This window comes from Bufo bufo, chromosome 2 (genome assembly GCF_905171765.1).
Source record: "Bufo bufo chromosome 2, aBufBuf1.1, whole genome shotgun sequence".
Classification (NCBI taxonomy): Eukaryota; Metazoa; Chordata; class Amphibia; order Anura; family Bufonidae; genus Bufo; species Bufo bufo.
This window is the reverse complement of record NC_053390.1, coordinates 527027959-527053189: the sequence shown is the minus strand read 5'-3', so window position 1 is coordinate 527053189 and position 25231 is coordinate 527027959. Positions and strand designations below refer to the sequence as shown.

Here is a 25231-nt window from a genome sequence, read left to right as displayed (position 1 = left end):
AGAGCGGAGGAGGAGGCGGGGACAGGGGCAGTCGGCCAGGGGAAAGCGAACGGAGCAGACAGGCTGTACAATGGCGGCGCAGGCTTTCAGTGGAGGAGTTATTGGAGCAGCTGCGTCGGGAGGCGGAGGTGCGGGGGCCTGGCTGGTTGCAGGAGCAGGTTGGTGCGTGCGTTCTTTTGCTTGCTCCTGTAGATACCCCCACTGAACGGGCTGCCCGGCCGCGGCGGGGGATCCCACCGGCGCGCCTGAGCCCTGAAAGCACCCCCCCGGGTCCGGCGCCGAGTAGGGAGCCCCTCAAGGGCGCTCTCGTCGCGGGAGGAATCCCACTGCACGGCGGGGCCCAGAGCAGAGTGGGACGCCCCTTCCCCCGCTCTCTGCTGCCAGACATGGGGATGCAGGACCTGGAAAAGTGGACCGGCCCAGTCCTGGCTCCAGCGGGCGGTCCACTCAGCGAAGTGAGGAAATCTGGGTGCCTCGGGCTGCACAGAGTGGTGGAGAAGAGCTGTGCAGGCTCAGTGAAGTTCAGTGCGGAGTGGAGGAGTATTCCCCTAGGGTGGCAGGTGGCCTGCCAGCGTCATCCAGAGGGCCATGCAAGTCGTCCGGGAGGATTTGCCGTCGACGTCCAGGAGCTACGCCGAGGGAGAGTCCGTTCAGCGGGAGTCAGGATCTGCGGCAGCGGGAGTCACAGCACCCGTGGTGCCTGGTGAGACTTCTTGGGGTCCCTTGTTAGCGCAGGGCTTCCCGGTGGGAAGTGTGTGGGGGGGGGTCATGGGTGAGTTAGGAAAAGGGTTGGGGCAGTTTTTGGGGGGTTTGGCGGGTTGGTTGTCTAGTTTGGGGTCAGCAGGGGGGTCGCCATTGCCGGCGTGGGGTGTGTTGCCAGCGCCGGTGGCTGGATCGAGTGGGGGGTCGGTGTCTGTGGAGACGCAGGTAGGGGGGGAGGAGAAGGGGCAGAGGCTGGATGACAGAGCGCGTGGGGAGGTGTTTGAGGGCCCGTTGGGGGCCCATTTAAAGCAGGAGGTAAAAGAGAAGATTTGGAAAGGGGAATATGTGGAGATATTTTCACTGCTCCCCTTAGAAAGGTTTAATTTGGATGGGGGTAAAAAGGATGTGGGCAAAAAGGAGGAGGAGGAGAAGCGGCGGCATAGGTTGATTCCCCGTACGTTTGCTAATTGGCTGCAAGCGTTTGCCATATTAGCAAGTGTCATTGGGGAGAGGTCCCCAGAATGTTGTTCGGCGTTGTTCTGTTACCAAGATGCCATAGGGGAGGCGTATCGGGTATACGGTGGGGTGGGATGGCTCCGATATGACGAGCAGTTCCGGCAGCGTAAGGCGGTTTAGTCTGATATCCGGTGGGACCACAAGGATATTGGGTTATGGTTGAAGGTAACGGCACCGCCGAGGGCGGGGCAGTCCTTTCGGGGTGAGCCCAGGGGGTCGTCTCCGGGAGCACTGGCGGCTGCGTCGGCGAAAGGGTTGTGTTTCCTCTTTAATGAGGGAAGCTGCAGATTCGGTGTTAAGTGCAAGTTCAAGCACGAATGCACAGTGTGTGGGGGGTCCCATGGAGCTAGCCGTTGCTTTAAAGGGGGTAGACAGAAGGGGGGCGATGGGGTTGGAAAGGGGTCGGACGCCGGTACGGGTTGAAAGGATGCAGGAGTTTCTAGATAGGTATCCGGACCGGGCGGCGGCCAGGTTGTTGGGGGATGGTTTTCGGTTTGGTTTTCGCATTCCTGCGGTGCTTACTGTGGGGCCTGTGGTTTATAGGAATCTTAGGTCTGCGCTTGAGCATGCGGAGGTGGTGACTGAGAAATTGAGAAAAGAGGTGGAATTGGGGCGGATGGCTGGCCCATTCAGGGATCCACCGCTTCCGAATCTTACGGTGTCTCCGTTGGGGGTGGTTCCTAAGAAAGAGCCGAACAAGTTTCGGCTCATTCATCATTTGTCTTACCCGAAAGGAGCGTCGGTCAATGATGGTATAGATCCCAAACTTTGTTCGGTGGTGTATACGTCATTTGATGCGGCTGTTAGGTGGGTAAGGCAGTTTGGGTGGGGGACGTTATTGGCAAAGGTGGATGTTGAAGCGGCTTTTCGGTTGCTTCCGGTGCACGTTGAGAGCATGGGTTTGTTGGGGTGTTGTTGGGAGGGGCAGTATTTTGTGGACAGGTGTTTACCTATGGGGTGCTCTCTCTCGTGTGCGTATTTTGAGACTTTTAGCTCGTTTTTGGAGTGGGTGGTGGTGGAGGTTTCGGGTTGTTCGTCGGTGATTCATTATTTAGACGATTTTTTGGTGTTTGGGGCCGGCGAATTCTCGGGTTTGTTCGTTGTTGTTGCACGCGGTGCAGTCGTTTTTTGCGCGTTTTGGGGTGCCGTTAGCGACAGAAAAGACGTTAGGTCCAGTGACGGAATTGTGTTTTCTGGGGATCGTCATAGACACCGAGAGGATGGAGTGTAGGCTTCCTGAGGACAAGTTGCTGGATCTTAGGCAGGACATTGATAGAGCCATAGGGCAGGAGAAGATTAGGTTGAGGGATCTACAGTCGTTGTTGGGGAAGCTTAATTTTGCATGTCAGATCATGCCGATGGGTAGAATTTTCTGTAGACGTTTGGCTGCGGCGACAGCGGGTGTGTCGGTGCCTTATCACTTCATTAGGTTGCGGAGCGAGTTGAAAGGGGATTTAAGGGTTTGGGCGGAATTTTTGGGGCAGTATAATGGGCGGACATTAGTCATGGGGGAGGTGTGTGATTCGGCGGATTTTGAGTTATATACGGATGCGTCGGGGGGAGTGGGTTTTGGAGCGTACTGTCAGGGGCAATGGTGTGCGGGCGGTTGGCCTGAGTCGTGGGTGGTTCGGGGTTGGGTGAAGAATTTTGCACTATTGGAGTTGTTTCCCATTGTCATGGCGGTTGTGTTGTGGGGAGAAAGATTCCAAAATAGTAAGGTGCGCTTCCATTGTGATAATTTGGGGGTAGTCCAGGCTATCAACAGTTTGTCAGCATCTTCCCCTCCGGTGGTCAGGCTTTTGCAGTTTTTGGTTTTGCGTTGCTTGTCAATTAACATGTGGTTGGTGGCAGAGCATGTCGCTGGAGTGTCTAATTCTGTGGCGGACTCTCTTTCTCGTTCACAGTGGGATCGGTTCCGGCTTCTAGCACCAGAAGCAGAGTTGGAGGGCCTGGAGTGTCCGTCATGGCTGTGGGGGATCTTGGAGGAGAGGTGATGGGGTTGCTGAGGAATTCACTGAGTCCGGGTACGTGGAGGGAGTATGGTAAGGCGTGGGAAATTTGGGAGAGGTGGATTGGTAACTGGGGTGCAGGGGGGGAGGAGGGGGGTGTTAAGTTGGTGATGCTGTTGGGGCCTTTAAAGAGTGAGGGTTGGTCGGTGTCTAGAGTGAATCATTTAGTTGCGGGGGTGGCGTTTGGTTTCAAGATGCGGGGACAGGTGGATTTGACAAAAGGTTTTTTAGTGCAGCAGGTTTTAAGGGGATGGCGGAGGGGGGCCGGGAAGGTGGCGGACTGGAGGAGGCCAGTGTCTTTTGAGTTATTGGTACATATGGGTGAGAAGTTGAGCGATGTGTGTAGCTCGGGAGGGGAGTTAAGGTTGTTTAGGGCAGCGTTTGCGTTAGCGTTCTTTGGGGCTTTTAGATTGGGGGAGTTGGTGAGTTGTAGTAGCAACCGTGTGGCGGGGTTGAGTAGTGGGGATGTGGAGGTGTGCGAGGATAGGGTTTTGGTGCGGATTAGCAAGTCTAAAACGGATCAGGAGGGCAGAGGGCAGCAGTTTGCATTGTTTGCTGTTCCGGGATGTGGCATGTGCCCGGTCTTGTGCGTGGGGCGGTATGGGTTGGGTATTGGGAGGGATTCATTGCCATTTTTCCGGCATGATGATGGTTCGTTTTTGTCTAGATTTCAGTTTTTGGCTGTGTTTAGGAAGTGTTTGAAGGTTTTGGGGGTTCCGGATAAGGAATATTCTGGACATTCTTTTCGGATTGGTGCTGCGACTGAGGCGGCTAGATTGGGGGTCAGTGAGGATGTTATTATGAGGATTGGGCGTTGGGAGTCGGTGCAATTTAAATCTTATGTTAGGCCGGGTTTGTTGCAGTAAGGTTGCGGTGGCAGGGGACGGAGTTAATTATGTCTTTGTTTATTTGCAGGTTTTCCGGCTGCCTTGGTGTGGATTTTAGGTCACTCCTATGTTTTTTGGGGGGCAATCAGAGCTGATGTTGGGCCGAACGAGCGGCAGCTTGGTTTGAGTTCGGAGGTGGCTACAGTTAGGTGGTTAGGGGTTAGAGGTATGTTGTGGGGAGGGGTGTTGCGGGAGGTGCAGCGGTTTGCGCGGTTGGATCGGTCTCCAGATGTGTTGGTGCTCCATGTTGGGGGCAATGACTTGGGGAGGCGTCCATTTAGGGAGTTGATTAGGGATGTGAAGTTTGACCTGCTGAGGATCTGGGCGTTGTATCCTGGTATGGTTACAGTCTGGTCAGACATTGTGCCCCGTAAGGCATGGAGGGAGGCAAGGTCTGTGGAGAGCATTAATAAGGCTCGGATAAAAGTGAATAGGACGGTGGGCCAGTTTATGGCAAAGAATGGGGCTGTGGTAGTGCGTCATGTAGACTTGGAGAAAGGGGTTGGTGCAATTTGGAGAATGGATGGGGTGCATCTGAACGCGGTGGGGACGGATTTGTGGTCTTTGGGGATTCAGAGTGGAGTGGAGATAGCGTTGAGGATGTGGAAGGACGCGCAGGCTTGAGGAGGTCAATCTGCGCGTTCTTGGAGGCGGGGGAGGTCCTTGAAGTGGGAAAATATGGTGGTATCTGAGGATGGGAGGGCCCCGCAGGAGGGGCTGGACTCTCATGGAGGAGCTGGTATTAACGAACTAGGCGTCCATCAGTTGCTGCCTCCGAGCTGGGTTCAACGGCTGGGGGCAAGTTGGAGTCGCAGGTTTGTTATGATGTTAAGGGACCGAACAGTTAGCCAATTCCCTCTTCAAGTTAGGACGGACAAGGTAGCGCAGCGGTAAGGGGAGGCCGGTCATGAAGAGGGTTTGGGTGTGAGGTAGGGGTTAAGGTTAGGAGGCAGGGTTTTCGGAAAGGCGCGAGTCGCCATGTGAACGGGGGGGTGGCTGGCGGTTAGAGCGGAGGAGGAGGCGGGGCCAGGGGCAGTCGGCCAGGGGAAAGCGAACGCCCACCCTCCCGTCCCTAGGGATCAGGTTTTGGTAAAAAAAAAAATAGCAAATGTTAATTTAAGGGGTAGTCGGGGGGGGGATACTGGGGGAGGGGTTTGGTTGAGTAGGGATAGGGGTGGGGTGTCGGTCGTGTTTTGTCGCAGCAGTCGTGGAGGCAGGGGAGGTCCTTGAAGTGGGAAAATATGGTGGTATCTGAGGATGGGAGGGCCCCGCGGGAGGGGCTGGACTCTCATGGAGGAGCTGGTATTAACGAACTAGGCGTGCATCAGTTGCTGCCTCCGAGCTGGGTTCAACGGCTGGGGGCAAGATGGAGTCGCAGGTTTGTTACCAGTGTTTATGAGGTTATTGGGGCTTCTAGGACCTCCCTCGTCATTGGTTAATTTATGTTAATTATGTTATGTATTTATTCAATAAACGGCTGCTGTGGCCAATTAAATCCAAGCAGTAGTGTCATGTATTTATTTTAGGAGGTTGGTGGTGAGGCAGGTAAGATATGATGTTAAGGGACCGAACAGTTAGCCAATTCCCTCTTCATGTGCTTTATGGCAGCTGAAATTAATGGGAATCTCCTTGAATGTTAGTCTCTCAAAGTATGGAGTACAGCACCCTCCCCCAGAGACCAAGAGAGATCCATACAAAGCCTTATCTGTGTATATAGTGTTAAGGTGCCCAAACATAAAAGAGCAAAGTCAGCAGACTATCTTATGTGTATGGGGATGTGCCGACTACCCTGACAGATGATGGCAGAAGAAAGAAGAATTAGAAAGGCTGTATTTCAACACTCCTGACTGTCTGTTCTCACAGGAGATAAACCACCACCAGATGTGTCTAGCAGCTTACTCCTCAGTTCTCACCATTACTCACTAAGAACACATGTACAGTATGTGTGTATAATGAATGGGGGGAGGATCACAAGGAAATGCTGTTCATCAGATGGCTATTAAGGCAATATGGGCTGTTTTGCTATCCCACCTTCTAAAGGCTCTTAGCAAAACAATACAGCTTTCATTAACGTACCTACCTCCTAATAACAAAGGAGATGATTTTCTTTTCTTGCATGAACAGTCACATAAAACAAATGAAAAAAAAAAGTAGAAATAAAGCTAATGTAAGGTAAAACATCACAACTTAAATTTTTAACTAGTACATCCGAAAATAATGTACTAAATACAGATACAATGAAGAACACAAATGTTCAGCACAGAAAAGTATATTTGCCTCTAGAGACCTGCTGTGCACCAAAACAGCAGGCTACAAGCACATATGGGGTGTTTGCAAAAAGGGGAGAAAAAGTTGAAAATACACTGGGGTGCATTTTTCCTTTAACCCTACTAGTAATTTTTCATTTTTACAAATGTGTGCTTTGAAATCCTTTCTCTTGTATTTTTGCCTTCTGTGAGACACTGTTGGGGTTTTTCATTTCTGGGGACCTCAGGAAATTAATTTAATGCGACATGGCACCTAAAATACATGTTTGCCAATTCAGGTCAGCAAAATCCATATTTAGCTGTTTAACTCTAGAGCCCTGCCATGCGCCCATACATCATTTGAGCACATATGGGGTGTTGGCGTATTCAAGGGGAAATGGGGATCAAAATGTGGGGTGCATTTTGTCCAGTTACCCCTTGTGAAAGTGAAAAATTTGTGTGTAAAGCAACTTTTTCAGAATTTTTTTTTTCATTTTCACAGCCAAGCGTTTCCTAATTCTGTGAAACGCCCGATGCGTCAAAGTGCTCACTACAGACCTTGAAATATTCCTTGAGGGGTGTAGTTTCCTGAATGGGGTCACTTTTTCGGGGGTTTCCACTGTAGGACCACCTCAGGGTGTCTTCACATGCGACATAGCTCCCAATTACCATTCCAGCTAAATGCGCTCTCAACGCCATATAGTGCTCCTTCCACTCTGAAGCCTGCTGTGCGCCCATACATTATTTTTTGAGCACATATGGGGTGTTGGCATATTCAGAGGGAAATGGGGAACAAAATGTGGAGTGCATTTTGTCCTGTTACCCCTTGTGAAAGTGAAAAATGTGTGTGTAAAACAACTTTTTGTAAAAAAAAAAATAATTTTTCATTTTCACAGCCAAGCATTTCCTAATTCTGTGAATCGCCCGATAGGTCAAAGTGCTTACTACACACCTTGAAATATTCCTTGAGGGGTGAAGTTTCTGGAATTGGGTCACTTTTTAGGGGTTACCACTCTAGGTGTATCTTAGAGTGTGTTCAATTGCAAGATGGCACCTGTCAATTATTCCGGTGAAATCTGCCTTCCAGAAGCCATTTGGTGCTCCTTTCCTTATGACCCCTGTGGCACGCCCATATAGCAGTATATAAGCACATATGGGGTATTGCTGTAATCAGGAGAAAATGGGCAATAAATTAGAGGGTACATTTTCTCCAGTCCCCCCTTTTGAAAGTAGAAAATTTGGGTGTAACTTCCATTTTTCTGAAAAAAATAGTAATTTTTCATTTTCACAACCAATTCCATGAATCACCTTTTGAGGACAAAGTTCTCACTACACATCTTGAAATATTCCTTGAGGGGTGTATTTTCCAGAATGGGGTCACTTTTTGGGCATTTCTGCAGTACGCAGCCCTGCAGGGTGAGCAAACGTGAGGTCACGGTTATTAGGCAGAACGAGGGTTGCTCTTGGTACTCATAGTTTTTATATACCCTGGGCAGGCATACAGCAGTGATGGAGAGGTTGGCACATGGATCCTCTGGGGCACTCTCTGTGTATAGGGACCAGGCCAGGTGGTAGGTGAGGTGCTCTAGGTGTTGTAGGTTTAGTGTGCCTGTGGCAAGAGCCCTTAAAGTTCGTGACGCCAGTGCCAGTAACGGTGGCACACCGTTTTCTTGTAGTAATAATTGAGGAACACACCTTGCAGTGAACCAAAACTTCCTTTTACTGAACAGTTTAACTATTTACAGTCTTTGGTCAGTTCCATATGTAAAAGGTGGTGACAGGCAGGCTTTACATCAAATAGCAGGCAATGTTCTTTGCAAGATACTCAGAGGGTTAAACACTTACAGATCAGGCTGCACTTTTCCTCAGGATCCTGTCTGTCTTTCTCCAAGGCCCGTATGCCCTATTGCTGGCTTTATCCTTGGTTAGGGGAAACTTTCTCTGGTATATGTCTCCTTGCTTTAAATATATCCTTCTGCCCTTAAGCTCTCTGTTTGGCTGGAATAAACTCGGCACTGCACTGTACTTTTATAGGAACTTGGTTTCTCAGGAGGCAGACTCTTCTCCTGGTGGCAAACTAGAAGCCTGGGCTATCTAGCTGCATGTCAGAGGCTGCTTCTCAGCTCTTTTCTGGCTGAAGTGACTCTTGGCTTCTGACTACACACCCTCTCCCTGGTCTGGACCTGGCTATTTATACTAGGGGGTTCCCTAGCTCCCTCTACTGTCTAGGAGGAGAAACTACACCCTAACAGGCCTGGTACATAGGAGATAACATAAATAACATGACAATTCACATTAAAATGCAATATAAAATACAATAACCATGTTCCACAGGAGGTGGAGAACAACGTGACCCAATTGACCCTTGAGTAGTGCCCACATTTACAGAGTGGGACACTACATTTCCACTCTAGGGGGACCTCAGGGTGTCTTCATATGCGACATATCTCCCAAAAGCCAATCCTGCAAAATCTGTCCTCCAAAAGCCCTATGGCGCTACTTCCCTTTTGAACCCTGTCATGCACCCATACATCATGTCATGCACCCATACGTATTCGTGGGGAAATGAGGAACAAAATTTGGGGCGCATTTTGTCCTGTTACCCATTCTGAAAGTGAAAAATGAGGGTGTAAAGCAACTTTTTCTGGAATTTTTTTTAATTTTTAATTTTCACAGCCAATCGTTTCCTAATTGTCACGGCCTATGGTGTGTTTTGTGACGCTTTCCTTCACTTGCGGTTGCCCGTGGCAATGTGTGATGTTGTGTGCATGTGGTGGCAGTGTCTCGGCCTTCTGGCTGTTTCCCAGGACATGGTTGCCTCGCATGCCGTTGCCGGCGGTAACAGGTGGCGTGTGATGTTTGTTTGTACACTTCCCCTTTAAGTGCCTTTCTTCCTTTGCCCGGTGTTGGAAGGGTTAATTCCCTTCCTAGTGAGTGAACACTGGGTGTGTCTGTGTGTGGGTGTGGCTACAGGGGCTATTTAGGTCCTGCTGGATGCCAGTTGCTGAGGGCTACTCCAGCCATGGTGTTTACTGGAGTCATCCTCCTGGTCTCATATACCATCTGCCCAGTGTGGGCCACCCTTGTGGTCATAAGTAATGTTTAGACATAGATGGTCTTATGTTATTATATGTCTAGTGGTGTCTCTATGTTTATTGCAGCTTATGGGTTCCTGTGTGCTTTGTGTGTGTGCTGTGTCCTTTTGTGTTTGGTTTGGACATTAGCACTTCTGCACGGGTTCCAGTCTGTGTGTCTGTGGCAGGTAGGTGTTGTACTAGTTTCACTACCTGCCATTGCCATCTGCTGTATATGTTCCCCATTCCTTGCAGCTTGGCCAGTGAGACTCCTGTTCATCCGTGCCTAGGAGGAACAGGTCGTCTTACCCTGCTCCTAGTTCCAGGGCTATCCTGAGGGCTAGTAGGGACCCTAGGTTCCGGAGTATGAGCCCTCCTACCATCAGGGTTGGCTCATACAGCTAGGAGTCAGGGTCAGATTTAGGGATGCTATAGGAGGTGACCTGCTCCCTGTTTCCTGTCCTGGCCCAGCAGCTACCCTTTATTATTGACACCGCACGGCTGAGGGTTTCCCCCACCCTCAGCCTTGACACTAATTCTGTGAAATGCTTAATGGGTCAAAGTGCTCATTACACACTGAAATATTCCTTGAGGGGTGTAGTTCCCGGAATGGGGTCACTTTTTGGGGGTTTTCACTGTAAGGCCACCTCAGGGTGTCTGCATATGCGACATAGCTCCCAATTACCATTCAAGCTAAATCCGCTCTCCAAAAGCCATTTGGTGCTCCTTCCACTCTGAAGAAAGCTGTGCGCCCATACATCAGTTTTTGAGCACACAAAGGGTGTTTCTGTAAACTCCTGATTCAGGGTAATATATTTTGAGTTTTGTTTGGCTGTTAACCCTTGATGTGTTGCAGAAAAAATAGATAAAAATTTTAAATCTGCTAAAAAAAGTGAAATTTTAAATTTTCATTCCCATTTTCTTTTAATTCTTGTGGGGCACCTAAAGGGTTAACCAAGTTTGTAAAAATCAGTTTTGAATACCTTGAGGGGTGTAGTTTCTAAAATGGGGGTATTTATGGGTGGTTTTAATATGTAAGCCCCAGAAAGTGACTTCATAACTGAACTGGTCCTGAACAAATTGGGGTTTGGATATGTTTTTAAAAATTTTAAGATTTGCTTCTTAATGTCTAAGCCTTCTAACGTCCCAAAAAAATAAAATTTCATTTTCAAAATGATCCAAACATGAAGTAGACATATGTGGAATGTAAAGTAATAACTATTTTTTGAGTTATTACTATCTATTATAAAAGTAGAGAAATTGAAATTTGCTAATTTTTCAAGATTTTTGGTAAATTTCGTATTTTTTTCAAAATAAAAATGATTTTTTTTTACTCAATTTTATCACTGTTATGAAGTACAATATGTGACGAGAAAACATTCTCAGAATGGCCTGGATAAGTAAAAGTGTTTTAAAGTTATTACCACATAATGTGACACATGTCAGATTTGCAAAAAATGGCCTGGTCCTTAAAGTGAACAATGGCAGGGTCCTTAAGGGGTTAAAGGTGTTCTCTGGGAATTAAGAAAATAAATTTACAGAGAATACTTAAATATTACTTTATTATTAATATATTCACAAATACCTTTCATTAGTTATGATGGCTTGTTTTGACTGGGGAGCAATCATTAAGAGAAATAAAATGGCCACCGTCCTATTAGTACATACAAAACCTGTCCTAATCACACAGCAGGACAATAAGCTAAAGAGCTGCCTCATCCTCCTCTCCGCTGTGCTTGTCAGGGATTATGATCCTGAATACAGATGATAAGATCTACAGCTGAATCTCTGTAGGAATGGAGCTCAATAGGACAGCGGCCATTTTATTTTCTGTGATTGCTCATCAGACAAAACGAGTCATTATAACTAACGAAAGGTATTTGGTATTATATTCATAATTAAGTAATATTCAAGTATTTTCATTTTCTTAATTCCTGGAGAACCCTTCTAAATATCATGGTGCAGAGCACATGCAATGGACACGCCATAACCAAACATTTCAAGGAACACCATCTGGGAGACATCTTTACCTTTTCGGTAGAGTCACATTATAATGACAACTGGCTAATATGGAGAGTAACCGATGTGTGCAGTACAGATAACAGCTGGACGGGCTAGGAGTGACTCAAAAAGGTCCCAGTAGGTTGTCACAGATATGTGGAGCCATGCTGAGTGCATCCCAAAGCTGCTGGAGGGTGGGTGGGGGAGCATACATAGAGCGAACACAATGATTGAGGTGGTCCCACAGATGCTCAATTGGGTTCAAGTCTGGGGAATTAGGGGGCCAGGGTAGTACATGGAAGTCTTGGTCATGCTCTTCCAACCAATGTCAGACATTTCTAGCAATGTGACATGTCTCATTGTCTTGCTGTAAGATCCCACCTGCCCCAAGAGAGACAACCAGCATGTATTGGTATATGTGACATGTAAAGATGGATTCATACCTAAATCAATTGAGAGTGCCTTCCACATGGATGAGTGGCCACAGAGAATTCTATGAAAACGTCCCCCAGATTATAACGCTACCACCACCCGCTTGTGTTCTTCCAGAAGTGGTTGCTGGGTGTTAGTTCTCTGATGTTTCTCACCTGTCATGCCAACATCCATCCATTTGCTGAAGCACAAAATGTGACTCATCAGAGAAGGCAATCCTTTGCCAATTAGTGGGTGTCCAATTCTGATACTGCCGTGAAAATTGAAGCCTTCTCTGCCGATGCAAAATGTTAGCAGAGGTGCAGTGACCATCTGTCTGCTTTGACCATATGCATATATATAACCTACATAGAGAAATGCCAGACTGCTGGTACTAATTAATTCTTTATTACAAAATCACATTATAATTTAACAACATACATGATTAAAAGAATCAGTGCAGGAGATAAAAACTGTATGGGTAATTGTCCTGGTTCCTACAATGTATGATTTCATGCATGTAAAATATATATTTTTTGATTAATCATGTTTAAGGATAGGGACTCCGTCCACTCTATGTCTCCTCCAGCGATGTTGCGTTTTTATCTCCTGCACTGATTCTTTTAATCATGTACAGTATGTTGTTAAATTATAATGTGATTTTGTAATAAAGAATTAATTAGTACCAGCGGTCTGGCATTTCTCTATGTAGGTTATATATATGTATTTTACTGCCAAAGGCTAGGGCAATACTTGAATGAGGATTCATTCGATGGTTGAGGTATATATTTCGGTTGGTTTGACCATATGCAGTAGGGTTCGCTGAACTGTAGCATGTTGGTCTTCTGTCACTCACCTTCATAGCTGACGTTCACCTCTCACATCAATGGCATGTGGGGATCCAGTGTGTCGAAGTCACTTATTCACAATGGTGCCATTTGTCCACACATGATACACTTTCACTGCACAATTTCAGAAGTACTGCCACCCTTGGCCCGAAAGTCAGTAATCATCACCTTTTGAACTCTGATAATTTGCCCCTTTTACTCATGACAGAAGCGAGGGATATGTGTGCAGACAGCCTATCACACACCTTATGTACCCACCAAACCAGCTCATGACTTCCTATATAAGCTACGCAATGCTGACATGAAAAGTAGGAAGTGGTCATAATAATGTGACTCGACTGTAAATCACAATCACTGATGTAAAACACATTGACTATGTGAATAAGGCCTTAAACCTCATGCATATGATCATATTTTTGCCGATAGCACACTAACTCATTCGTTTCTGTGGGGCAATGCATCCATATTTTTTATGGATCCATGTAGCCGTTGCTTAAATTATAGAACATCTTATTCCTTTCTGTATTGTGGACTAGAGTAGCCCTGTCTGTTGATTGGAGTGAGAAAAATATGGTGTCTGTATTTTGCGATCCGCTGTTTGAGTACAGAAATACGTACATGGCCATGTGCATGTGGTCTAATGCCTTTATTCACAAATCAGTGATTTAGGCCTCTTGCCCACGACCGTAGGCCCTCCGAGATATACGGTCCATAGATTGTAATCTATGATGCTGTGCGCTCCCATGCGTACGATCAATGCCGCTTTGGGACATATAGCCAGCTCACGGACCGTATATCTCGGAGGGCATACGGTCGTGGGCAAGAGGCCTTAGTCACTGTTTGATCAGTGATTGACAGTGAGCCAAAACCAGATGAAGGTCAAAAACAGAACAGTTGCAAATCTTTCCCTTATACCTGTGTAGGCTTCGTTCCTGTTTTTGGTTCACAATCACTGATGGAAATCACTGACCAAACACTGATCAAACCACTGACTTGCAAATTAGGCCTAGCAGTAACCATTGATGACCAGTATGTTACAAATACTTTAGACTTCAAATGGTCAAAATTGATAACCGGAAGACATAGCAATTGCTATCATCGGTCTGGATAAACTTATTCATCATCACTTCTGGATCACCCCATGTACTTTAGACAGCTAAATTACACTGCCTGTCCAAAAAAAAGTTGCCACCAAAAAAAAGCCTTTAGCTTTGATTACGGCATGCATTCGCTGTGGCATTGTTTCGATAAGCTTCTGCAATGTCACAAGATTTATTTCCATCCAGTGTTGCATTAATTTTTCAACAAGATCTTGCATTGATGATGGTAGAGTCTGACTGCTGCGCAAAGCCTTCTCCAGCACATCCCAAAGATTCTCAATGGGGTTAAGGTCTCGACTCTGTGGTGGCCAATCCATGTGTGAAAAGGATGTCTTATGCTCCCTGAACCACTCTTTCACAATTTGAGCCCTTTGAATCCTGGCATTGTCATCTTGGAATATGCCCGTGCCATCAGGGAAGAAAAAAATCCATTGATGGAATAACCTGGTCATTCAGTATGTTCAGGTAGTCAGCTGACCTCATTCTTGGAGCACATACTGTTGCTGAACCTAGACCTAACCAACTGCAGCAACCCCAGATCATAGCACTGCCCCCACAGGCTTGTACAGTAGGCACTAGGCATGATGGGTGCATCACTTCATCTGCCTCTCTTCTTACCCTGATGCGCCCATCACTCTGGAACAGGGTAAATCTGGACTCATCAGACCACACAAACTTCTTCCATTGCTCCAGAGTCCAATCTTTATGCTCCCTAGCAAATTGAAGCCTTTTTTTTATGGTTTGCCTCACTGATTAGTGGTTTTCTTATGGCTACACAGCTGTTCAGTCCCAATCCCTTGAGTTCCCTTTGCTTTGTGCGTGTGGAAATGCTCTTACTTTCACTATTAAATATATCCCTGAGTTCTACTGTTTTTATTCGATTTGATTTCACCAAACGTTTAAGTGATCGCCGATCACGATCATTCAGGATTTTTTCCCCGCCACATTTCTTCCTCGAATACGATGGGTCCCCACTATCCTTCCAGTTTTTAATAATGCGTTGGACAGTTCTTAACCCAATTTTAGTAGTTTCGGCAATCTCCTTAGATGTTTTCTCTTCTTGATGCATGCCAATGATTTGACCCTTCTCAAACAGACTAGCATCTTTTCCACGACCACGAGATGTGTCTTTCGACTTGGTTGTTTAAGAAAAGAGAATCAACTCATTTCACCAGTTAGGGTTAAATAACTTGTTGCAAGATGAAATATAATCACCCATGCAGTAATTATCCAATAGGAGGTTCATACCTATTTGCTTAGTTAAATCCAGGTGGCGACTTTTTTTTTTTTTTAGACAGGCAGTGTAGTTTACCCTCAGGGAACATACATTACATACGGTATACTATTTGGTTTCTCTGCTAATGCTGAGACTTTGACATTTTTGAAAGTTCATCAAGAATATAATTGCATGGTATGTATTTTCATTAGCTTACATGTATGTAATAAAGAAATTGCCTTAAAAGGAATATATCACCAGTTTTGTGCTGCCCTATATGGCGCACATCGACCATGAAGAAAATGCTGGGTCACTTTCTTGCATTGCTTCAGACATTTTCTTGAAATCACTAATGAGCAACTCCCCAGCTCATGATCTGTACTGAGCAGACTCTAGAGTTGGAACTGGTCAATACAAATAAATGACCCAGCATTTTTATCAGTGTCTTTGTCGCCTGTTTATGCTGCCCTCAGATAGGACAGCATGACACTGCGGACAGATTCCTTTTAACAAATCTCTCCTGTGTGAACATATCCTTAGAACGTTGGCTGATGCTTTTTTTCTGTTTCAATGGTTTTTATTGGTTTATCATCAATAAAAGGCAATATTCTTTGCAGGTAAAGAAGGTTGCAGGCTTGTCTTTACAACATGAGACAAGCAACAAAAGTAATATTAATATGACAGCAATAAACACGTTATCAAAATTGCTAACAATCTTCCTCAGATATATCGTGTTATGTATAAATAATGTGTTATGAATGAGGGATAGTGAGAATCCCATATAAAGGATAGTAAGAGGAGTTGTCCGGTATTTAGAAAAAAAAAGAACAACTAAATAAAAGAGAACGAAACAGCAAATTAAAAATGTAAACATAAAAAGAACAGGGTTATGATTCCACTTACGGTAGATGATGCTTTTTTTCAATGCATGTAGCATGAACATCAAATTTTAGAACACGGGTTCAACCAGATTCCTCTCTTCTCTACACATCCTGTATTACATTGCTTTTACCTTTCTCTCATCTGTCCTGACATGTTTGTGGTTAATGATGTCATTGAAAATGTTACAAAAGCAATCCATCCATAATCCGGTCAATGAAGCTTGACAGGTATGTCTTTTAAGTACCATATTTCCTCATATCTTTAAAGGTAAAGAACCGTGAATAAAATAAAAAGTGTATGCCGAGTGCACCATAATGAATCCTTTATGCCTGCTGGATTAAATATATCTTATTCATGTTTTTAAACAAGTTTTCTAGGCTCCTATACGTTGTAAATATCCAATCAGAGAGGATCTAACAACTCCACCCACACCGATCAGCTGTTCCCTACAGCCTCTGGCCCTGTAAGTAGCTCTGTGAATGGAACCAGAAGCAGTGGCTGTGTCGGGTTACTGCAGCTTAGCTTCCGTTCACTTGAATGGGAGATGAACTGCAGTAAGCTAGCGTGGCCACTACTCTTTGAATGGAGCTCTTCTTCCTGTTCCATTCACATCACCAGAGTCTGCAGAGAACAGCTGATCAGTGGGGGTGGAGCTGTTGGACCCTCTCTGATCAGATATTAATGACCTATCCAAAGGCAAAAGTCATCAATATCAGGAGCCCAGAAAACCCCTTTAGGATGCATTATGGAGGAAATTGGCTTTTGGTTAAAAAAATATTTAGCAAAAGGTTTCAGAATTGATACAATCCTTTATATATTATAAAACATATTTGATAATACATTAATAACTCCAATGCAATTGCTTGGTAATAAAAAAAAAAAAATTGAAATTAAAGTTCAAAGTGATTAAAAAAAACTTGGGCAGCCACTTTAAATGTGATAAAATAACAAAAGCTTTGTTACTCACCCCTATTTCTTCCAGTGTAGCACTCTGATCCTCCTTGCAGCTAATTGGCTGCAGTTTTACACCAAAATTGGTTACCATTTTAGCCCTCCCTCGCCACTTTTGACAAGTGATATTGAAAATGGGTTTGTTAAGTATCTTATTTAGTTTTATGCCATATCTATCACTGCGCTTTGCAGTGTTTCATATACAGAAAAGTATTTTGCATGTCTAGGAAATATTAAATGCAGGACAAGCCAGCCTTTTTGTAGTGGTGTTTTCCCAACCATGAGGAGCATTTTTTGGGTCAAAACTATATATATATATTTTTTATATCAGTATGCTGTGAGTGTGACCTTTTATTTCAGGCATTTTTGTCTATAGAGGAAAAAAATCTGAATAAACATTTAAGAAAAATGTGTGAATAGAAATACAAAACCCCTAAAATCATATGTAGAAGTTGCCAGAATTTCCTATCATTTTTACAAGACACCCCCCTCCCCCCCAAAAAAATGCTAAAGAAGACTGTGTATGGCAGCACACTTTGGTGGGGGAGGACTATGAAAACTGGGGTAGAATTTCTAGACAAAAGTGTTATGTTTAGTGCCAAATGTATCAAACAGCATGTGACATGTAAATTTGGTGTTCCTTTTACTGACTTCAAAAAGTCCCATCTTGATACATTATCACCTCTGTGTGAAAACAGCAGACATGAGCAATTTGATTGTAAACCAATCGGAGTCAACCAGAAATTTGCATGAGACCTCAGTGCCATACACAAATTTTCAAGCTAATTGGAGAACCTTCAATTTGGGTGCAATCAATTTAGACCAAAAGTCAACCTAATCGAACACGAATTAAATTTTAAGTGATACGCTCATCTCTATTACAAAGTCTAAAGTCTGTATTACACAGACCGATGGAGGAATTGTAGGGATGGAAGCGTTCCCTCGCAGCAATCGCCTGCTTACTAGTGGAAGAGACCGCTGTTATTACATGCAGCGATCTCCCCCACGGCATGGAGAGGAGCGATCACTATGCCACTGCTAGTCCCCCTACCGTCTAGTCCCCCTGCCGCCAGCAAGCGCTGATTTTTAAGCGTGCTTAAAAATTTTAATTGCCCGATGAACAAGCATGAATCATTATCAGGCAATCGGCAGCAGTATTACACTGCAAGATGATCGCTAACGAGCGTTCATGAGAACGTTCGTTAGCGATTATCGGCCTGAAAATCAGCCAGTGTAATATAGCCTTAGGCTACATTCACACGACCATAGTGTTTTACGGATCCACAAACTGCGGATCTGAAAAACACGGATACCGGCCCATGTGCGTACATACAGTGGTGTGACTGTTGCCTTAAGGCTAGGTTCGCATGTAATTTTTTTAGTGCCATTTTCCTGAACGTATGTGTTTTAGCTGCATCTTTTGCACCTGAATTTTTTTGCTGAAGTTCTATGCAAAATATGAAACTCAGGACACATAAGTGTTTTTGCTACTAGCATTTTTGTTCATTAAGTGGATTATTTTATTTTTTGTCTTGCTTCTTTTAAGAAATACAGCATACTGTTTTTTTTGCGTTTTGATCGTACCTTCCCTAAGAGGTCAAAACACAATGAAGAAACCGCTGTGTGCAAAAGACAACAAAAAATGCCCCAAAAACAGTCAAAAATGCAGATGCTCAAAAAAAATGTATTGGTTATTTTGAATATTTTTTTTATTGGGAAACGAATGGAAGAGCCAAATTCATGTGTGCAAGGTTTGTAAAGGTGCACCAGATTTATCATCCAGCATCAGCTACTGTGAAAAATGTGGTGCAATTGCCTAGTCTAAGGGGGTATTGTATCAATTATGCAACTATTTGCGCTCATTTCTTTTAGATTGTCTGTCATAGGTTGTTTTTTTTTGTTGTTTTTTGGGTGACAAATTTACAAAATGTTGCACACCATTTGTTTAATTTATCACATAAAAAACTGATGGATTTTTCAATCTAATCCTATTTATTACAAGGACTCTGTAAGTTTGTATGCCACTCGGTCATTGAAGTACACTTTTGTGACTTTTTTAGTAATTTTTGAAAAAGCCACAATGATAAAGCTGGTTAAAATGTAACTCTGCTCACAAACATCTGGCCACCCCTTAGTAAAAGCCAAATGCTGCATAAATGCCTCATGAATTTGACATAAATGTCTACCCCATCGACAACAGACAAAATCACTCCACATTCCTATTGCAGTGTACTTGATACATTATTCTCTACGTTTGCACTGTCTATTTATTAGTATATCTGCCCTGCAGTATATTAGAGAGTGGTATACTGTAATTTATTTTACAGTGATTATGTTTTATTAACCTAAATTGTAAACGAAAGGAAAATTGTATTGATTCCTTCTGGCATACAGAATCAGATAAGTGATAAAACAGACTACAAAACTATACATTAAATACATAATTATTTTCATTAGTAATTCTGAAGTGTATGGGGCACATAAAGAGAAAATAAAATATCCTGTTTTGGGATAAAAATCTGCCAAACACGCGACTGGAGTGTTTCCTTAGGTTGGGATTCCCCCAAAGCAATTGCATTAGCAGCAGGACACTCTTACTGATTCTGTTTGGAAGGGTTTGGAAATTCCTATGATGCAATCTCTCTCCGGTCTCCACAGAATAAAAGAGCTCAGTAGCAGGTTTATGAGACAGAGTTAAAAGCCACAGCTCATACGAAAGGAAGAACATTCCTAACCATGAGAGCAAGCATGAACGTCCTTTGTTTCCTGACTGTCTGCCTGACATACATAGCGCTTTCAGAAGGTAAGAGCTGACTCACAAAGATAAGAACAGTCAGAACTTGACCTAAAATGAAAAATTTTAATGACTTCAATATAAATTGCTAATAGTTTATATACTGTAGGATTCATCGGTGTTGTGGAATGCATATTAACTCCTCTCTCTTTTCATTACAGGAATGGCATTAAAGAGGGCTGGAGAGCTAAGATGTCAGTGCGTGAAATTGGAGAGCACAGAGATACCTAGAAGGCAAATTCTGAACTTTGAAATTATCCTTAAAGGCCCACACTGCAAGAATTTGGAAGTCATGTAAGTACAGGTTATTGCTATGTTCATTTATCTATGTGATGCCCATAGAAATAAATTAGGCTATATTCACAGGGTCGAGACATGCACTAAACAAAACTCTTATTTCTGGATTTGCATGGGGATTTGCACACAGACTATCTCCATTGTAAATCAATAGCGCTAATCCACTCTTTAATCTAGGTGTGTTATACCATGCAAAATATGTAAATGTGAATTGTTTTAAGAATCTCTATGCTGTATAGATAGATTTGTATTTGCACCGATTATTCCTTTCCGTATCTTTATTTTAATTCTTGTCTCCATCCATAGTGCCACTGTGAAAACTGGTAAAACAACTAGTCAAGAAATATGTTTAGATCCCACTGCCCCATGGGTCAAGCGGAGGATTGACAGAATTTTGGATTCGTAAGTATGAATTTTTACAAAATTACATAAATGATTACCTTTGTCTAAAAAATGTATAAATTGCAAAGACCATGAAACTCAGTACCAGGTACAGACCTCTAAGGGGGCACAGCGCATGTTCTTCTGATTGATGGGTGGACCAAGGATCAGACTCTCAGCAATCAAATGTTAATGCATTTTTTTTGGAATAGGCTATCAATATGTACTGTATTCCCATGTTATAAATGTGGAACCAATATTTACCATTATTTTCATTTTCAAATTCAGATCCAAGACTTCAGCATCTACCAGATGAGCTCAGCAATAGGTCTACTGGTGAATGGAGTGAAGGCTGAAAAGAAAGCTGAAATATGGCCTGGACAGAGACATTTATCTTAAGAACTGACTCAACTGTCCACATCAAAACCCTTTTACACAATTGGGAAAACTGAAATGGAAAGACATATGATAATAGCAACCTACCTTACATAGTCTTGTGGCTTCCACAGTGCTAAATATACATACTACCTTCTTTGGTGTATTATGGTAGGAATTATGTAATTCATTGAAACCAGGTCTTATCTTTCAAGAGTATATCACAGAAATGTTTTAATTTCTTCCAATGGAAATATGAAGTATTTTTATATGCTACATATAGTAACATGTCAGTATTTTTGTATTGTTATTTTTTGTAACATTGCAATATTAAAATGACTGTAAATGTAAAATATCTGTACATTGAGATGTATTCTGTATATTATAATTGCCTAATCTTTTGTAATTTGTAAATATTTTGAAATCGAATCCAGTAATTATTTAAAATTGTAATTTATTTATATTATTTATTCATTATGATCTCCTGAATATTTGTTTAATAAAATATTTCAAATTAAAATTGTTATCTGAGATTGATTTTTAAATCTACTTCCAAATAAACCTGAGAAATGGAAAAATAGCCTAAAGAAAATCTTGAACGATATCACAAAAAATAATTATTAATCATAATTGATAAGCTGTATTATTCACTTTGGTTTTAGTAAAATGCTAATTGAGTTTTATTAACTGAAAACAACTAAAGTTTTTTTTATTAAATGGGATGTATCATTAGAAAATGATATATAATGTTTTAAATTCAATTTTTACTGTTATTTTTATGTGTCTATCCATATTTAAAAAATCAAAAATATTGTAGTTTCACACTAATACACAATGCAGATCACTTCTCAGTTTTGCTGCGTAGATTGGCAAAAGATCACATAGTAAGTCTGGAAAAAAGATAAAAGCTTATCTAGTTACATCTCATCACCACTAGTAGATGGCAGCTATATTGTCCTGCTGGAAACCAAGATAAGGTACAATATAAATATAAACACTATACACTACACCAGGGCTTTTAAATGTATTTATTTTTTACTGGGGTCTCACTTTAGAGACAGGGCGTAACTACCATAGCGGCTATGAGGCCCATGGCAAGAGGGGGCCCAGTTGGGATCGCCATCTTTTTTACTGGGGTGAAAACTTGGTTAGGACCCTACCCTCTAAAGGAACTACTTTTAGCAAATGAGGCAGTGGAAAAATGGCCCAAGGGTCATTGAAAAGGGTTTAGACTGAAACCTTCTGTCCTGTGTGGGGGGCCTGGTTAGTTCCATTACCATGGTAATACTTAGGCTTTGTCAATGATTAAAGTATGAGCCAAAAAAAAAAAAAATTTTAGATTTTGTCTGTGTGATCACTCCTGTCAAGACCTCTTCCACAGCTGCTTCTCACTACCAAGCTCACCAGTGAGACACACCTCACAGCTAATGAAGAACGGCACTATACATTCTGATAAGAGTCTGTATGGTTCTCCTGTGCAGGGCAAGACTGGTAATTAAAATTAACCCTGGCACACAAACCCCACCAGACCATCACTACCATACATATAAAAAAAAAATACATATATATATATATATAAAAAAATATAGCAGTGCACACTGTGGCAAATTGTTGTTTCCTAAATCACATGCCTAAAGGGCTGCAAGACCCTATAACAGGGACCAGCAATCTCTGGCCCTCCAGCTGTTCAGAAACTACAACTCCCAGAATGCTTCATTCACTTTTGTGGGATTTAGAAGAGCAGCCGAGCATGTTTGCATACTGGGAGTTGTAGTTTCACAGCAGCAGGAGTGCCGAAGGTTGCTGATCCCTGCCCTATAATATCAGCCCCTCACAATCTATCCTAATAAAACATTATTTTTAATGCGGCCAAAATTCATGAAACACTTGTACTGAAGGTGTGTGTATTCATTTTCCCAGCCAGGGCTGGGACAAGGTATTTTTGTGCCCTATTTATTTATTTTATGCACTTATATAGTGCTGTTATATTCAGCAGCACTTTACAGACATTAGCATCAATCTTTCCCCAATGGAGCTCACAATCTAAGGTCCCTATCAGTATGTCTTTGGAGTGTAGGAGGAAACTGGAGTATCCAGAGGAAACCCATCCAAACACCCTAGGCTAAGTAAGAAAATTGCACCCCCCCCCCCTTCCATAATTTAAACTGACACTTTTTAATAAAGAGATTTAAACATATTTTATAAGAGGTAGTCACAGGTATAACAAATTTATATTTAAAGACTCACAGATAACATCTCCACAGATTTGAGTTATCTTTCCTTATCTTCTCCATTTGGTTGAGACCATCATGGTAATTTCTCCTGAAGACTGCCAAGTTTCCTGTGCAGAAATCTTTAGTCAGGGTAGTGCAGCCCCCTCTGCCATAGAAGACATCAGTATTAATAAATGGCACACTGTAGATGGGACTGTTACAGATTTTGCATGAGGGCCCAGGAGATTAGGTGACACCTCTGCCTTCACAAATTGCTTCTGCAGTCTATCCCCATCCTCTATAGCTGGGGTGCACAACCTGTGGCCCAGGGGGCACTTGCAGCCTCCAACATCTGGTAACAGACATGTATGCCTATGCCTTGTGGCTGCTCAAATTTATTTTTCATGTATTCTCCCATTAGATGGGGGTCCTGGAACTGTAACTAGAGATTAATGGTATACTGTAAGTTCAATATGCCATAAATACAATATTTCAGCTGTTAATACCCTTTTACATTTTACTTTCGGCCCTTGATGTTAGTTCAGTCTAACAATGTGGCCTCAACCCAAAAAATGCTGTGCACCCCTCCTCTAGAGCAAAGAACCCCCCAGGGGCAGACTGACCATTCGGGCACTCTGGCACTAGAGGGCCCGCTCACTCCTGGAGTCAGAGGTCGCAATAACTTTTACTCAGTGGCGTACTAAGGATGGGGGGGGGGGTGGTCCGCTCAGCTCCCCGCCCTCCTCCCCTCCTTCAGGCCGGTGGCGCTCTGAATGGTGGAGCAGGAAGACTTCTCACCACTCCACCATTCAGCCTGCAGGCACGGATCGCACTGCCGGCCTGTGTGGGCGGAGCCTGCAGTCCGAGAGTCTGCATAAGCTATGCCCACACAGTGCTGCAAAGTAATCTGTGTCTGCAGGGGAGAGAGGACTGTGAGCTTCAGGAACCGGACAAGGTGAGTAGTTACTGTGTTTTTTGTTGTTTTTTTAACACAAAGAGGGCACAATGGTCATTGCTAATGTGAAGGGGGCACAATGGGCATTTCTACTCTGGAGGGGGCACAATGGGCATTGCTGTGAAGTGGGCACATTGGGCATTTCTACTCTGGAGGGGGCACAATGGGCATTGCTAATGGGAAGAGGGCACAATGGGCATTTCTACTCTGAAGGGGGCACAATGGACATTGCTGTGAAGTGCGCACAATGGGCATTTCTACTGTGGAGAGGGCACAATGGTCATTGCTAATGTGAAGGGGGCACAATGGGTATTTCTACTCTGGAGGGGGCACAATGGACATTGCTGTGAAGTGGGCACAATGGGCATTTCTACTCTGGAGGGGGCACAATGGGCATTGCTAATGTGAAGGGGGCACAATGGGCATTTCTACTCTGGAGGGGGCACAATTGGCATTTCTTCTCTAGAGAGGGCACAATGGAATTGCTAATGTGAAGGGGCACAATGGGCATTTCTACGATGGAGGGGGCACAATGGGCATTTCTACGATGGAGGGGGCACAGAAGGCACAGCTAATGTGAAGGGGACACAATGGGCATTTCTACTATGGAGGGTGAACAGTGCACAGAGGGCATTACTACTCTGAAGGGTGCACAGAGGGCATTACTACTATGAAGGGGCAGAGAGGGCATTATTACTGTGAAAGGGGGCACAATCAGCATTACTAGCACAGAGGGCTGTCACGGATGGTGTACAGGAAACAAGACAATACCATATAAACAATGTCTCTCTGGATCCACAACTAAGGAACAAAGGGAGACCCCTGCAATAGACCTGCCGCTCTCCCTCACTGCTCAGCCTATGCGAACACCCCAAAGGTGGATGGCCGCATATCCACGTTCCTCGGCTTTCTATTACCTGAAGACCCTACAATAGTGAAGGGACACGACCACCGGCTCCCTACACTGACACGGAGGGAGTCAGGGTCACCTGGATCCAGAAAAGACAATATCATAAATACATAAACAGCACTTATCTTGCAGACGACTGACGACTGAGGACTGAGGACTGGGAACTGGGAACAGCATGCACACAGACTCCAGGAAGTTGTATCAGCCGCACACTACTGCATTATGGGGAGGAACTTAAAGGGTAGCAATCAGTCCAACTGCATGACAGCTGAGATAGACTAACGAGATGAGAAACTAAACCAAAACAAAGAAATTCAAGGAGGAGGATCTGAGAAGCTCCTGTGAGCGCTTCTCAGCTGTCTGGCTGTGACAGTACCCCTCCCTCTAGGAGTGGACTCCGGACACTCAGAGCCCACCTTCTCAGGATGGGACCTATGGAAAGCCCTGATGAGACGAGAGGCCT

The 25231-nt window shown here is 43.9% G+C and overlaps 1 protein-coding gene across 1 annotated transcript; it reads left to right on the top strand.

The window, feature by feature from the left end:
* The first annotated feature begins 19487 nt into the window (after positions 1-19487).
* LOC120991658 (alveolar macrophage chemotactic factor-like) lies at positions 19488-20669 on the top strand. Its single transcript, XM_040420452.1, has 4 exons — positions 19488-19646; positions 19799-19931; positions 20241-20336; positions 20604-20669. Exons 1-4 carry the CDS (start codon positions 19580-19582, stop codon positions 20629-20631), a joined length of 324 nt encoding a protein of 107 aa, XP_040276386.1. The 5' UTR covers positions 19488-19579; the 3' UTR covers positions 20632-20669.
* The last annotated feature ends 4562 nt before the right edge of the window (positions 20670-25231 follow it).